The sequence below is a fragment of the Halichoeres trimaculatus genome, unplaced genomic scaffold, assembly GCF_033239565.1.
Source record: "Halichoeres trimaculatus isolate MK-OKI-2021-1 unplaced genomic scaffold, fHalTri1.1 fHalTri1_scaffold_11, whole genome shotgun sequence".
Lineage (NCBI taxonomy): Eukaryota > Metazoa > Chordata > Actinopteri > Labriformes > Labridae > Halichoeres > Halichoeres trimaculatus.
Genome location: NW_027437189.1, coordinates 17,768,216 through 17,783,484, shown reverse-complemented (window position 1 = coordinate 17,783,484; position 15,269 = coordinate 17,768,216). Strand labels below are relative to the sequence as shown.

Sequence of the window (15,269 nt, the reverse complement as noted above, 5' to 3'; positions counted from 1 at the left end):
CTCTGCTTCAAATAAGCAGAACGCGCATCAGCCTACAAGGCGGCAAATGCAGCTCCAAACAACGCAGCGCAGCAGCCAGCAACAAGCAGGAAAACACACAAATCCACATTCAAAGTAAAATCAAAAGCAATCCCAGCAAAGTCAACATCCACAGCAATGAATAAATGAAAACGCACACATTGCATCAAATAAGCGAAGAGCGTCCTTTGCGCCATCTCAGGCCGCAACGGAGCAACCAGCAACACGCGGGAAAACACAGGGCTCAGCCGGCCCCACAAACACTGCGTTTCAACAAACCACAAACAAAGTAAATGTTTCCTACCATTAGATGCGTTGGTTGCTCAGCCGCCGTCGTTGCGCTATCAGGTTTAGTCTGGATGAGTTCCCGCGGCTCCGCTCTTGATCTCCGTTTCTGTCGACAAATGCAAGGTGAGACTCCAAACCCAAACAGTCACCAAGAGGAGTGAAGCTTGCCAGATGGAGAATGAGTGAGATCCACTTTACCTCTTGTTGCCACATGAATCCAAACGCCGCACAGTGTCAGAAGCCGACTTAAAGTGAATTGGACTTCCGCCTGTCAGATAATTCAAACCTTCTTTATCTGTTTTGGGCTTCATTTGTGGTGTGCAAACAATTAAATGGCGCATTTCCGCCACCTACTGGTGAGGAGTGTGAACCAGAATATCTAAAACTAAGAAGCGAGACTAACACTGAAACTAAAAAATATTTTTTTACATAGAATAATGTTTGTGTCTTTGTTTGTTTGTTGTTCCGTTTGTTTGAGGTACCGAAACGAATTCTTGTGGCATTTCTTCCCTTCAAACCAGTTCCGGTAAATTACTTGTGAGACCTTCTGCCACGTCACGTGAGTCACTCACCGAAAGTGACGAAACGAACATAAACGCGTTCGTGAAATAATTGTCGCCTACCTTCAAGAAATATTTAAGTTTTGCACAATTTTACATATGCTTTTACTTTCTTGTCTCAAGTGACAGAGTATTTCTTTTACAAAAATAAACTTAATCTCGTTATCAATTGCAAATCTGTCATAGTTTATTTTGAATATGTTATAAAAGAGACGTCACATTTGGTCAGGGGACATTAGTATAATCTGTTTTTCTGTCAATACGCTTTTTCTGTTCATTGGTATTGACAGAAAAACGGATTATACGAATGTCCCCTGACCAGGGCAGTCTTATGGTTTTATCAGCTCCTTTATTTTTAGCAGCAGACATTGATTTGAAGTACAATTCAATTTCTTATATAAAGGAAAAGGTTTTTCTTTAGCAAATTTACATTTGTGTATGTAAAACTTTGCAAGTTTGATAAAGAGATTATTATGATTCTATTCCTTTTCAATTTAAGCATCACGCTTTAAAAAGCCAAAAAAGAACATTTCGCAAGGTAAACTCAAAATGTTTCTTTTGTTAACCTTGTTGGGGATTGAGCGTCTCGTTGCGTCATTAGTACGCGACACACACGTCGAGGTGAAAGTGCAGGCTGCCATTTTTCGATGGAGTCTGAGTAGTTAAAACAGGCAAACATCAACAGTGAGTTTCAGCGTTACTCGCCAGCAGTTGTGTATAATCTCTTTGGGTAATTTAGAAATATTGTACGCGCGTATTACAGAATTTTGTTTGTAAAACCCGTAGTTGCTTAGTTGTTGCACAGGCTTGGTTCAGGTTTGCAGTGAGCTGCAGATGGCTGCTTAGCTCGGCTTGCTAAAGTTAGCCTTTGCTGTAAACAAATACGACAGATAGCGAAGAAATCGTGGATGACAGCGAGTTCAAACTTTTCCGGTTCAAGAAACATATTTTCTCACTAGTTCAGTCGGTTAAGGTAAGAATTAACAGTGGGAAATTTCGGAAAGGGACAGCTTGATGCTGCACGGGTGTAAGCAAGCGATGCAACTTCAGTATTGATGACGGTGCGAGTTTCTTTAGATTAGGTTTGAGCTCAGTCGCTTTAGAGCGGTTCGGGGTCAGCTGAGTCACAGGGAAAACACGAACGCACACCGGTATGTCATCCTTCTCGGAGTCTGCTTTGGAGAAGAAGCTGACGGAGTTGAGCAGTTCGCAACAGAGCGTCCAAACTCTGTCACTGTGGATCATCCACCACCGTAAACACTCGGGGCTCATCGTCAAAGTGTGGCACAGAGAGTTGAAAAAAGGTGAGCGCTGTTGCTGGTTTGTTAGTGTTAATCTCAGTGAAGCAACATACTTTTTAAGTGACTATAGATGCACATAGATAATATGTACTTTTTTTTAACGAAATACAACAAATTGAACGAGAGCACAGTGTCTGTAATGCTGGTCTATATTGGTATTATATTTATATAGGTATTTCAGACAGCCTTTTATGTGTGAGTTTTAGGCATATCTATACAAAGATTAACTCATCTTGCAGACAAGCATCTAAACTATTTTATATATCTATTGTTTATTATTCAAGGCCTATAACAACGTACCAAGATGGATTTTTTTGTGTTCAAGTTTGTCTGAATACCAGTCAGAAGCCCACAGATAACAAAAAGCCTAACAATTTGAGACATACTGACAATAAGACATGCATACTAGTGTGTTAAAAGTGTCCTCAAAGACAAAAAGATGAAGCCACAACACTGTATCAACTAAATATTACTACCACTTTGAAAGACAGAAATTTGTAAAAAAAAAAAAAAAAAAAAAAAAAAACTGCTCTTATTGAATTAATTCTTTTTCAACATTGTTTTTGTTTTTTAATTTTTTTTTTTTTTTTAATTTTGTTAACCCAACTGGATCTGAATTGAGCCAGGATTCATGCAAAGTTAAAATGTATGTCTACCTCTCTCAAAACTGCGATTTAACATTGACTGCTGCTGACTATGCAGCACATACTTGAAAATGTGTAAAATTGGTTACTGAAGTAAAACACAGTGGTGTATTATATAATATATAAACCAAATAATGTACAAAAAAATATTCTAAAAATAGAAATTTGGTTTTGTCTCCTCCAGCTAAGGTCAGCAGAAAGTTGACCTTTCTGTATCTGGCCAATGATGTCATCCAGAACAGCAAGAAGAAAGGACCAGAGTTCACCAAAGACTTTGAGTCTGTCCTCGTTGATGCCTACTCCCATGTTGCAAGGTTATGTCTGTTATCATTATTGTCTACTATCACTGCCTGTGTGTGTGTTATTTAACCCCAGTTAAAATGAAGTAAAATAAAAGAATGTGATGCTGTGGAAAATGTCATCAAGGTGGCAAACCAAGTGCAGAAAAGTTGTTTTGAAATAAAACAAATGCTCTTCTTTAGTGTGATGCCAGCCATGTTTTTCAACAGGTTTGTCCTTGTCTGTCAAACAGAAATGCACCTGGGCGTTAAGAAACTTTTCAAGGAATATGAAAAAAATCTTTAGAAGAATTATTTATTTTTATTTTTACACCTGTTTTCAGATGTTATAAAGTTATGTTTTTTTCAAGTTCTTTCTTTTTCTACTGCACTGTACTGTTCCTCACAGGGAGGCAGATGAGAGCTGTAAAAAGCCAATGGAGAGGCTGTTAAACATCTGGAAGGAGAGAAGCCTCTATCGTGCAGATTTCATTCAACAGCTCAAACTGGCCATAGAAGATTCAAACAGTCCCAGGCCTTCAGGTAGGATCACTAAAGGCTGCATCAAGAATGCTTGCTTCATTGTATTGATGGAGATGCTTGTAGTTTTGTTATAAGCCGTCCAGTACGTTGTGGAGATAAATGTGTATTGTTTGAAAGTTCAATGGTGCAATAATAGTTGAAATTTGATGTAGTTTACCACTGTAGTGTTGATGTTTTCTGTTGGGATGTCTTCTCTCCAGAGGAGAAGAAGCCAGTGAAACGAACCTATCAGAAGGTCCAGGAAGAGGAAGAGGATGAAGATGATGATTACAGAAGCCATAATTCACCTCACACTACAGATATCTCTGCAACTCAGCTAGTAAGATGAATGAACTCCAAAAAAAAACATTCCTCACAAATAAACATTTCAGCATTATTTCACCAAGTTCTCTTCTCCCTGCTCTCATTCTTTATCTGTCTTTCCAACATCTTTTACATTGACCTGCTGCTTTTTCCCTGCCACATGGGCTTTGTCCTGTGTTGTTCCCAACCTCTTTGAATCTGCTTACTTTCTTCCCCTATTTCCTGTAAAACCTCTGTAATTCTCAGACTGAGGAGCTTGTAAAGGCCTTGCAGGACTTGGAGAACGCTGCTTCAGGTGATGCTGCAGTTCGTCAGAAGATCGCCTCCCTACCTCAGGAAGTACAAGATGTTTCCCTGCTAGAGAAAATCACTGGTAAGATCTGGGTCCTTAAATTGGTTTGAAGGAAACACGATTTATCGGTAATAACCGTGATTTGTGGTGAGGAGTCATCAAAAGAAAGAAAAATGCAGTTAGAGAATCAATATGATGAATCTGTGGAGGAATTAAAGCAGATGCTCACAAACAGTTCAAACTTGAATAAGGAAATAAGGTAAGGCCAGTAAACAAAACAATGCAGTTTTCAGAACAAAGAACATATGATACACTTTTAAGCTAAAATTTTATTTACATTCAGTTGAGATAGATGGCACATTTTATTAGTTTAGATTGATTTTCAAAGAGTGTTAAAGATTAAATATCATCTCCTGACCTTACCAAACTTCTGTTGCTCTTATCCAGACAAGGATGCAGCTGACAAGCTATCTAAGACGGTGGATGAAGCCTGTTTACTATTGGCAGAGTACAATGGCCGACTGGCTGCAGAGCTTGAGGACCGCAGGCAGCTGGCTCGTATGCTGACTGAATACATCGGCAGCCAACGGGAGGCGCTGATGGAAAGAGAGAAAAAACTAGAGGCAAGGAGACGTTCACACAAATATCCTAACCAACATTAAACCTAAAGCTGACTCATGTCCTTAGGGCAATGAAATATTTCACATTGTCTTGCTTTAAGTCTTTTCTATCAAAGTTTAAAGGCCACCCCTCTGGTTTAACTTTGACTATTGTACATTCTTTATTTTTTAATTTGCATTTTAATTAAGATTACTGGGCCTGTCTACTCTCAGAAGTAGCCAAAGATAAAGAAGGTGTACTGATACAGCTCAATTGCAAAATTATATTTTTGTGCCTGTTTTATATTAAAAGCCACAAACTGCACAATATGGGGTTCAAACACGTAGGATAAATGAAAAATAAAAACACACCCCTAAAGAATGAAAGCTTAGTGCGTCAATGAGTGATCTTTTTTCAACTAATGCAAATTCTTTGTCATCTTGTCACTTGCAGGAGTACAAACAGAAATTAGCAAGAGTGACCCAGGTGAGGAAGGAGCTGAAATCCCACATCCAGAGTCTCCCTGACCTCTCCCTCCTGCCCAATGTGACTGGGGGTCTGGCCCCTCTCCCCTCTGCTGGGGACCTGTTCTCCACAGACTGAGAAGTCTGCCCAGACAAAGTACTTTCATTGCCCCTCTCCACCAAACAACAGCAACATGTTTGATTAACAAAATATTTTAGCTGTGTTTCTGAAAAGAGGACACGTGGTCAACTCTAAAAAACAAGACAGAGGACCTTCAGGGAGAAGTTTGGGGTGATGAAAACACTGCAGAGGAGACTCTACTGACCAGGATTTTTCTAGCATTTGCTCAACTGAAGAGGATTCTACTCCACCAGCGTGAAGAGAATTTGTTTTCTATTTGCTTTTATTTTATTTTAATGCTGGAAATCTGATGAGGGAAGGCTGAAGATGGATGTAAAGATACAAAACTTAGACAGATGTCAGTGATAGTTTTGAGTAACGTGTCATTGAAAGTATATATCTGTGTGGTACGTTTAGATTCAGAAAGCAAAGGTAAGCTGAGTACTCTCATTGTTATTACTCAGTGTAGAGAATTTACCATTCATTAGTTTAATTTTTTGGATTTCATTTTGAGGGCTTTTATGGTCATGAGGTTTGAATTTGTTTGTACTGTTACAGTAAATTTCACTAATGTTTGATAAAACTGTGATCACTGAGGTTTTGTTTGATGGCTTCAGCGCCTGGTTTAAAGTGAAAAAAGCCTTCTTTTGTCACAGCTCACAATTTTTTTATTACTTGCAGAGTACTACTTCAATTCAAAGAGCTTACTTTTCTCATGTTATTGTTTGGACAGATGATTGAAATACGCTATGACTCATGATGATGATGATGATGATGAGTGTGTACTTGGAGTTTGAGTTTTATAAAATAGATCCTTGCAGTTTTTTGGAAATGGTTCTTGAACAAAATCTCTATCCAATAAAACTGCCTTCTCTTGAAGAAACTACAAGAAGCTTGCATTTTGTTTTGATGTTTGCTGCCCCTGTGGACTAGAGCAGTAAGCCTCATGTCGTATAGAGCTTTATCTGAAGTGTGTTTTATTTTGTCATCCAAAAGAGATACACCATTCATGTTCCCATGATGCACTGCAAGTCAATGTACATTTAGAAGCTTAGTATTTGGTTGATATGACTTGTGAAATATTCTTATCTCTCAAAAACTTACAAGTCCACGGCCAGAAATAGTCAAGTAGCATTGCACTGAGAATCTCCTGGGTCATGTTTTTCAAACCAAAAGATGTCAGTCATGAACCTCATATGCAGCGTGTGTGTAAGAGAACAAGGGCCATGATGGATTCCTTTCTAATCTGTTTTTTTTTTAATCTCTTTTCACTATTTGAATGACAGACTAGGTCTGATTCATGGTTTTTCCTTTGCTCTTTTCCCTTTGTTCATTTATTTTTAGCACAAATTGTGGAAAATAGATTTAATCCTATACTTTCTTTTCACTGCTCAATTCATCCTTACTCTCAAATGTAAGCAAGCATCAGCCCATTTATTATGGAAATCCTCATGAAAAGCCTTCAAAAATAAAGAAATGGTCTTTTAGTTGTCTTGTGTCTATATCACAATAACACATTAATGGTGACTCAAGATTGTTCCAAAAATCCAGTTAAAACTTCATGTTGCAGCGAGTTCTGCGAGTCCTCTAATGATGGAAGGATAGGAAAGAAAGGTCAAAAGAGGGGAAACCTACGTAAAATTATCAGACATGTGTTTGAATTGCTCTGTTTAAAGTCTGTCACATGCTAAAACTTTGACAAACATAAAAGTAGGCTCCCTATCCTCCCTCCTTTATGATAAAGTCTGAGTTCTGTGCTTCCTATAGAGTATAATGAAAATAGTCCAAGCTTTGACAGTGATTATCTTCTGAGAGCCTTTCCCTTCACAGAAGATACACAAACCAATCCCAAAACAGCAAACAAACAAAAAGACATTTTATTTCCAGCATTTTGTTTTTATTAGGAAATTGAGGTTCTCTTGTTTGAAAAAAATCTTCTCAGGACTCAACATATTCCAAAATATCTAAACTGTTGTTGGCTCTTCAAGAAATACAAGATGATATTGTGTTTTTCTTATTTAACTATGGTTTATCATAGAAGGTATGCACATAATGTTTAATTTAAGGGGATCAGTAATTAGAGAAATACTGTTAGCAGTAAAGAAGTGCATTGTACTGAATTAAATACAGGCAGATAAAAAAATGCAATTTCCTGTATTCCCAATAGAAACTGTAATAAAGTTAAAGAGCACAATTTTCAGCAATAAAAATATAAACTATTTAAAAATTGAATAGACTTCATATACCTTGCATTTAAAAAGTGAAAGTTAAAGGGTTAAAAGGAGTGAAAGTTAAAAGGTTGAAAAAAAGGTCACAGCTCACTCCGTCACCACAACATCGATGGAGCTCTTGATGTTCTGCAGTTTGTTGCTGTTGAAGTTTACCAGCATTGTGCTGGAGCCAGCAGTGGTGGGACTGAACTCGATGCTGGCCTTGGCTTCCTGTTTGGGTCCCACAGCTCCAATCCTGAATGAGTCATAAACACATATGAATTAATAAACACAATCATCTAATTAGGAGGCTATCTGCTTTTCACTATCTTTATGGGTATTAGGTACAAAACTGGTATTCATTATACAAAAGGACTTAAGCTTTGTAACTGTTGCTGTGATGATAACTGCAAATAAAAGAACAGAACAGAAGTAAAAAGTCCCAACGGGAAACAAGGAACATAGAAATATTTTATATCTGGTGTTGACTTACTCCTTTGTTATGGGTTTACCACTGTTGATGCCGACCGCCTCCACTGTGAAGCTACAGTCCTGCAGGGTTTCTGGTAAGGGGTTCAACAAGCTGAGCTCTGCCGTCATAGGCTGATTGGGTTTAGCATCGCCCTCCAACTGCAGTTAGAAAGAGTTAGTGCAGTTAGAAAGAGAGGTGTACAGGAAATGGTTTATAATATCACTGGAACCTTCTGAACCGACCTACTACAAAGTGACTGAACTCATTTAACTGATGGATATTCATTGATGCAAAAATCTTTGTAATGGCAGAAAAACATCAACCTTTACAAGTCATACAAATAAAGTAAAAAGCGAGAAACTTAAACTCAACCCCGCAGCACAGAAGCCATATTTAGTGTATATATTAGTGTGACTTCTGGTCTGATATGTGCATACTGAAGTCTGTTCACTGACAGGACTTAAAAGCAAAGCAGTATTTCCAATGGTTACACACTTCAGAGCATTTTGCTGCCTCCAAATTCATTTTTTGCATGTGTCTATCTACAGTACCTTGATGTGTATCTCTGGCTCATCCAGAACAATGGTTTTCTCAGCTTTAGCAAAATTTATGGTCTGCCTGTCCAGGGCAATGGCTGACAGCTGGATCAACCTGTCAGAATTGATTGCTGATCCATAGTTGTTATACTCCAGTTTGAGTGACATACGCCTTTCTGGAAAACCAAATGTATATTAAATTATTAAACAGGTTCAGCATGGAAAAAAATATGTGTTGGTAGAAAGTTTAGAGCTGACCTTCACCAGGGGGTACCTCCACTTTGTCTGAAGCAAACCCGCAGCTCTCTCCTTGTCTTCCATTGTAAGTCGCTGTTCTGGCAAAGAACATGAAGGTGCAGGTACTAGCGCCCATGCAGTTGTTGGTGAGGATAGCGTACACCTCAAAGTCTGAGCCCACAATCATGTTATCAGCCAGTTTGATCTGAAATACAAGTGAAATGATACGTTGACAATAGATTTTTGTCAAACTGTAACCCAAGAACTTTTTATGTCCAACTGCGACTAAAATAATCTTCTCATACTCAATATAAGCCACATTGACCAGACAAATACAAAAGTATCTTTACTGAAGAAATTAAATGACAGTAATAATTAGGCCTGAGTTGCTTAAACTGAGTAAGATAATCTGCACATGAGGCAAGACAAATCTACTGGTTAAGTTTTTTTCTTATTATTATTTCAAGAAACTTGACAAGCAAACTTTTCTAACCCTACTGAAAGATTCTTTTTTACTCACTTAGAGCAAGCCACATCTTATTTTTTCTCTTATTTAATTAAAACATTTTTCTAGACTTTTTGGGGTAAATGTGCCACATATTAAGTCTGATAAGATTTATTTACCTAAAACAAGACATAAAAACTTGTTAAGACTTCAGTTTTTGCAGGCCAGTTCGTCATGTATCTGTATCATTCTGGGTTTCTATTCAACCAATGCTGGGTATTTTGCAACATATGACAGTTGTTCCTCATTCTTTCCACTTTGCATTAAGCATCGTTACATTTTTTGCTCTTCCCACATCATGCCATATAAAGGTCACATAAATCATTTACATCATCTAAAAATGTTTTAAAAAAGTGTTGTGTTTAGAGCACTTTATGATGTAAATGCATGTACTATGACACCTTAATGTGGAGCCCTGGCTCTTCTCCTTTCTGTTGCAGCTTGTTGTGATGTTGAGCCTTTTCATACACCCTCCTTTCCTCCTCTGAACCTGTTGATGGTGAGAATCAAACAGAATTTTAACAGTTTTGGTCGTGTGTGTGTTTGTCTTTAACCAAGTGAAGACTTTTAGAACATAGACTTCAAGTGTACATTGAAAAGTGTCATTGTGTTTATTGAGCTTCTGAGTCTTATATCTGTACCTTCAGCATACTTGTACTGGTGTGTGATGTCACGTCGGTCATCCGAGCCCACAGTTTTGGTGCTGATAAAGCGCCCAACAGACTTAGTCGATCCACTGAACTTGACAAACTCTCCACTGTTCAAGCGCACCAAGTCCACAACATCTGCATTAACCTACCCCCACGAAGGAAGAGATTATTTAAAACAATTCAAAAGTTAAAATTTGAGTTAAAAAGACAGTACAAGAAATAGCTATTTAATGTAAAAAATCATATATGAAAAGCTGCTCATGGAACCTGTGGAGCACATGTCCCGACACATATCCCACTCAGCTATCTCACCCATCCCGACACCTCTTGGAAATACACAGAACACCCCCAAAAAAAATCAGTCAGTGCTTGATGGGTTACATATTAAACCTTACTTTAATGAGTGCCTCCAAGCCCAAACAAAGGATGGATATGTAGAATATCAGTAAATTTTCTTTAATTGTTTTACAAATGGATATTAAAAGAACTTACCTCAGCAAAAATGAATGGAGCATCATACTTCTTGGTCAGCTCTCCTTCCTTTATGGCCCTCAAAGAAGCTGGTCCGCAACAGAAAACACCTGACAGAAAATCATACAAAGAGGGGAATTTGAGCAGATGTTACACACTGTAACACGTCAGCTCTGGTTCAGTGGTGGATCCAGCTGTTTTTCAACTAGAGCGTTGCAGGTTCAGTCCCAGGTCTGCCTATTCAACCCCAAAACTGGCCCAAGAGTTCAGCTAAAACTAATGCATGCTCAACCTAGCGGCCTAAACCATCACAGTGTCAATTGGTGAATTTGACATACTAAGGAAAAATACTTTGAGTCAAAAAACAAAAGCCAGAAAAAAGGCTTTATGAATGCAGTCCATCTATCTTTAAACACCAGTTATCTAAGCAGTAATATAAAGAGACATTTCACACAATTAACTGGTAATGGTAAGCTGGGTGACCTGTTAAAAATGAAAAACCCCAAACACTTTCTTGCAACAAATATGTTGTTGCAAAAAGGAGTACTCAAACAGTAAAACAATTGTTACAGGAAAATATATATTGGTCAGATGACTCGAGCCAGCCCTTGAGCAACAGAGATGTACGTTATGTAGCACGCGCCACAGCAAAGCATACATTTCTATGTGCGTTACACAACTTCTTCATGTGCTGTGTCTTGCGATAGTTTAAGTCAACTTATCAACCACAAGCCATACGTTATGCTTTGCACAAAACATGTGGCCAATGTCAGAAACAGACACATGCCACTGTGGTAAAACCCTGTGACTTGGCATGCAGTTTTTTTGATGACTAATTTTTGTTTCGGTTTTGATGAAACTACACTTAGGTTTACATTGTTTTATCCACACTGTGCAACTTGACAAAATTCAGTTTAAAACTGTAAATTTAAGACTTCTTTACAACAACAACAAAACATTTTAAAGTCTTTGTAGATACAAGATATGAGTTAGAATTAAATTTTACCATCACTTGTCTCCTGTGGGGTTGGGTCACTTGTTTGCCACCCATCAAACTCTGATCCTAGATCAGGACGGGTCATCCAGCTGTCCACCCAAACATGGAAGTTCCTGAAAAAAAAGGAAACTTTTTCCTTTACGCTGTCTCCCACAAAAGCTTTTGTAAATCTGTAAAAAAATGGTGAGTATAAATATATGTAGGTTTATTCTTTGTTAATAAGCAGATATTTATCCATACAGTGGCTTTCACTGTCCGGTTTGTCAATTATTTGAACATTAAAAAAAACATATTTTTCTTCTTTATATTTACATTTCACCATCTCTTTTACTTTAACACTTGACCCAAACTTATGTTACACTTTGCAAATGTATAATTGATAAAATAAAAATACTGGTAGCAAAGAAAGTATGTGTCATTTGTACACTGCATGAGTAATAACTTGATAACTCACCAAACAGAATCCCCACTCGAGAGTCTTTCCCCATTTTCATCATACAGGTTTTCAATCAGCAGGTTAGCGTCTGAATCATGAGCTGATCCAAAGTTAGTAACCACTCGACATGGGATTCCCAGGGCACGGGACACTGGAGGAGTAAAGAGAGTCCACACATCACCACGCCTGCTATCTGACGCTCACACTTGAGATAGCATCTGTCATCAAAGACCAGCAATAAAGACATCACACAAAACACCACATGATGCAGATGGCTCTGAGGCCATTAGATTAGGATGAAAAAGTGTTGACTTGGATGATACTCTAACCTGTGCATGCCACAGCAGCAAAGACCCAACACTGTCCATAGCGGACTGGACCACTTTCTGCCCATTTACGCAAAATTGTCCCACTGCCAATCCATGTTCCTGGGTGAACTCCACCAGAAAACTCCTCCCACTCTCCAACGAGCACTCCACTGTCGTCATTGCTGTTGATCTGGAGGCACAGAGGGGGGGATAACAGAAAGAAGGGAGACTGTAATTTTTAAAGAAAAACAGAAACTAAGGTTATCATTCTGAGCATGCTTATTTTTATCTTAACTTTTCAGATTCCCTCATGAAAGCATAATTTCCAGGTCAAAGTATGCTTCCAGGATTTTCTGTTTTTGTTAATTATTTTTAAGCTAAGTTCTTTGATATTAAATTATCCTTAAATTATCCTAAAGATTCAGGGGTGAAACAGTAAATAGACAACATTTTCACTGTTTTTTAGAAGGCACAAAGTGTTTTGTACTTCTGAATTCAACCATTCACACACTGATGGTGGGGGCAGCTATGTAAGGTGCCAACTATCCAATAGGGATATTATCTCTATCATGCACGCTACCGTGCCTCTGAGGGGCTATTTTGGGGTTTAGCATCTTACACAAGGACGCTTCCACACGCAGACTGGCAGAACTAGACTTCAAAGGCTCTGATTAAAGGAAAAACTACTTTACCTCTTGAGCCACAGGCATATATACACTTAAAATACAACAAATCCTGACAAGGTAATCTTAAATAAGTGACACTAGCTTTTTTAGATTGGGGTTCTTGACAGTTAAACATGACAATAATGAACGTATAATCATTTGTCACATAACCTAAATATAGTTAATCAAAGTCACAAACAGATGATTTGTTCATGTATAGTTAGTTAAAACAACTTGGATTTCTGTATCAGCTGGCTGGTCGCAGTAAAAATACACTGACAGCCTTTAATTTACAGCAGTGCTTAGAACTGGCCACCTGCTTAGAGCAATCACTGTGCATGCTGAGACTTCAATGATTATTTTTTTTAGCTTTGTACGACAAAAGTTGCCCAGGGAAGACAAAACGCTTCAGAAGAATGGCATTAGTTTGCCTGCAGAAGAGTTTTGCTCCAAAGAGGCACACTGAAGGGTGTTCTGGTGCACCCCTTGAGAATCTGTAGGGACGCCATTGTCAACTTTGTTTGCAAGGATTACATAATGGCTATAGGGTGGAATACACTTGGCATCGACTCCTCATTAAGCCTTTGCATAGATCTACCATGGCACTGAGCACCCTGGTCACATAGATGGGATTTCTCCTGGCAGTGCAGTCCTTGTCGGCATCAGACACAAATTCTGGGTTGTCGTCCAAGATCTTCAGACAAATGTCAAGTATCCCTGATTCAAACTGAAATAAAAAAGGGATACGTGTAACTGGACATGAAAAGCCATATTGAATTAAGTATTTAGATATCACAAAATTGTTGTGTAAAATGTAGAGAACTGATGAACCGCTTGCGTACCTGTCCAAAGTTCCAGGGTGTTCCTTTGATTCTTTTATGTGTTCCCCTGAAAATCTGCCCATGTTGTTCCAAAACATACTCTTTCCTCTTTGTCTCGCTGCGCATGTAAACAGCATCCTCTGTAAGTGAATTGACAAGAGCATCCATCTGTTTTTGCTCAACAACAATACACACATAAAAGCAAAAATTCCTGACAACTTTTAAATTCTATAAGACTGTGTTGTATGATAGACAATGACTTTGTTCATGTCTTTTTAACTGCTTTAACACTGTGGATTATTTTAAAACAACAACCATTTATGAATAATGGGATCAATATACCATAAAAATGAATTTGAAAATGAACTTACTATGACACCAAGCATTAAAAAGCAGGGTAAACGTTCCTAAACTGGTCTTCTGTCCCTCCTGGTCAATAGTGAGGGAATAGACTCCTATTGGAGCGTTGGATGAGGAACAGATAGATACAGACACTTTGTGTCCAGAGGAATCATATGTGGCAGCAGCACTCCACTCACTGTCTACTATGGAGTCACTTAGGCCAAAGGACACCTTAGTGTCTGATTCCTTTCTGGGTAATGGGCCTGGAGAAAGAGAAGATTGGAACATTACTGTAAACCTTAAACAAGATGAGAGAAACATAAATTCTCTTTCATACATTTTTTGCATGCATTCACACAACCCCTTATGATATTCCAAGAATAAACTTACCAGTTTCAACAATAAGTGAGAAACTTGTGTCCCCCGGTTTGAACTCCTTGCTGCCAGCTTTCAGATGTAATACGACATTGAAGGGTTGTCCTCTCCTGACAATCAAACGCTCCTCTGCAAACAGCTCTGTGTGGTGGCTGCTGCTGTTGTTCTTAATGTCCAGATCACATTGCTCGATTTCCAACACTGAGTGAAAGAGAAGAGGCAGTCTGTCACACTAACTCAATAACAGCTAACAGTAACAGGCTGAAACATTTGACGAGTTGATAAAGTTATCGAATTTGACCTAGTTACTTGATCAACTTGCAGCCCACAAACTTTGTTTGTATCATAAATCATGAAGAAATCACCCAGACTTCTCCCTTTGAAAACAGTGTTACCGTGTCACTATCTTATATCACCCACCATTCCTGTTCATCACATTTCGCACCGGACCATCAATACGATACTTTAAAAACACGCAGCCCCCTAAAGTAACTGACGGAAACTAAATCCTTGGTTCTTCTTCACACCTAAGAAAGTCAATTTTTTGGATTAAAATAACAGAAAAAAAGCTTTCACTCCCTCCTTACCTTGGCTCATGTCTGCAGTGAAGTCCTTCTCACACGTCTTTTGGAAACTGACACTCCGACTTTTGCTTGTACTCACCGGGAGTGAACCCCGCTCAGTGCAGCTCCTCAGAGATATTTGTAGCGTGTGACACCCGATCGTTACGGCCCATCTGTTCAAGGGCCAATGGTTTTACTCTGGACGGGTGAATGGGCTCACCCAACTTCTTCCTCTTTCTCACTTAATTTGACTGACGCAGCCATCCTTG

General features: G+C 38.6%; 2 protein-coding genes across 2 annotated transcripts; one reads left to right on the top strand and one right to left on the bottom strand.

Moving 5' to 3' along the window:
* Positions 1–1,462: 1,462 nt before the first annotated feature.
* On the top strand, positions 1,463–6,861 carry rprd1b (regulation of nuclear pre-mRNA domain containing 1B). The gene is made up of 7 exons (XM_074682479.1): positions 1,463–2,170; positions 2,996–3,125; positions 3,499–3,632; positions 3,833–3,951; positions 4,182–4,308; positions 4,675–4,850; positions 5,281–6,861. Exons 1-7 carry the CDS (start codon positions 2,020–2,022, stop codon positions 5,428–5,430), a joined length of 987 nt encoding a protein of 328 aa, XP_074538580.1. The 5' UTR covers positions 1,463–2,019; the 3' UTR covers positions 5,431–6,861.
* Positions 6,862–7,402: 541 nt separating this feature from the next.
* LOC141799347 (protein-glutamine gamma-glutamyltransferase 2-like) lies at positions 7,403–15,158 on the bottom strand. Its single transcript, XM_074681566.1, has 15 exons — positions 15,025–15,158; positions 14,453–14,638; positions 14,092–14,325; positions 13,742–13,860; positions 13,498–13,626; positions 12,256–12,424; positions 11,945–12,077; positions 11,500–11,603; positions 10,515–10,603; positions 10,014–10,167; positions 9,774–9,862; positions 8,889–9,072; positions 8,646–8,806; positions 8,116–8,252; positions 7,403–7,878 (listed from the first exon to the last, which is right to left on the bottom strand). Exons 1-15 carry the CDS (start codon positions 15,032–15,034, stop codon positions 7,731–7,733), a joined length of 2,046 nt encoding a protein of 681 aa, XP_074537667.1. The 5' UTR covers positions 15,035–15,158; the 3' UTR covers positions 7,403–7,730.
* Positions 15,159–15,269: the final 111 nt, after the last annotated feature.

Bases quoted from the DNA above. Each gene is read 5' to 3' on its own strand.
- rprd1b (XM_074682479.1), top strand. From the start codon at position 2,020: ATGTCATCCTTCTCGGAGTCTGCTTTGGAGAAGAAGCTGACGGAGTTG. The intron at 3,633-3,832 runs GTAGGATCACTA...TCTTCTCTCCAG, and splicing joins AAACAGTCCCAGGCCTTCAG to AGGAGAAGAAGCCAGTGAAA. The intron at 4,851-5,280 runs GCAAGGAGACGT...TGTCACTTGCAG, and splicing joins AAAGAGAGAAAAAACTAGAG to GAGTACAAACAGAAATTAGC.
- LOC141799347 (XM_074681566.1), bottom strand. The intron at 13,861-14,091 runs GTAAGTTCATTT...ATTCACTTACAG, and splicing joins TTTTAATGCTTGGTGTCATA to AGGATGCTGTTTACATGCGC. The intron at 12,425-13,497 runs GTAGATCTATGC...CTGTGCCTCCAG, and splicing joins CCAGGGTGCTCAGTGCCATG to ATCAACAGCAATGACGACAG.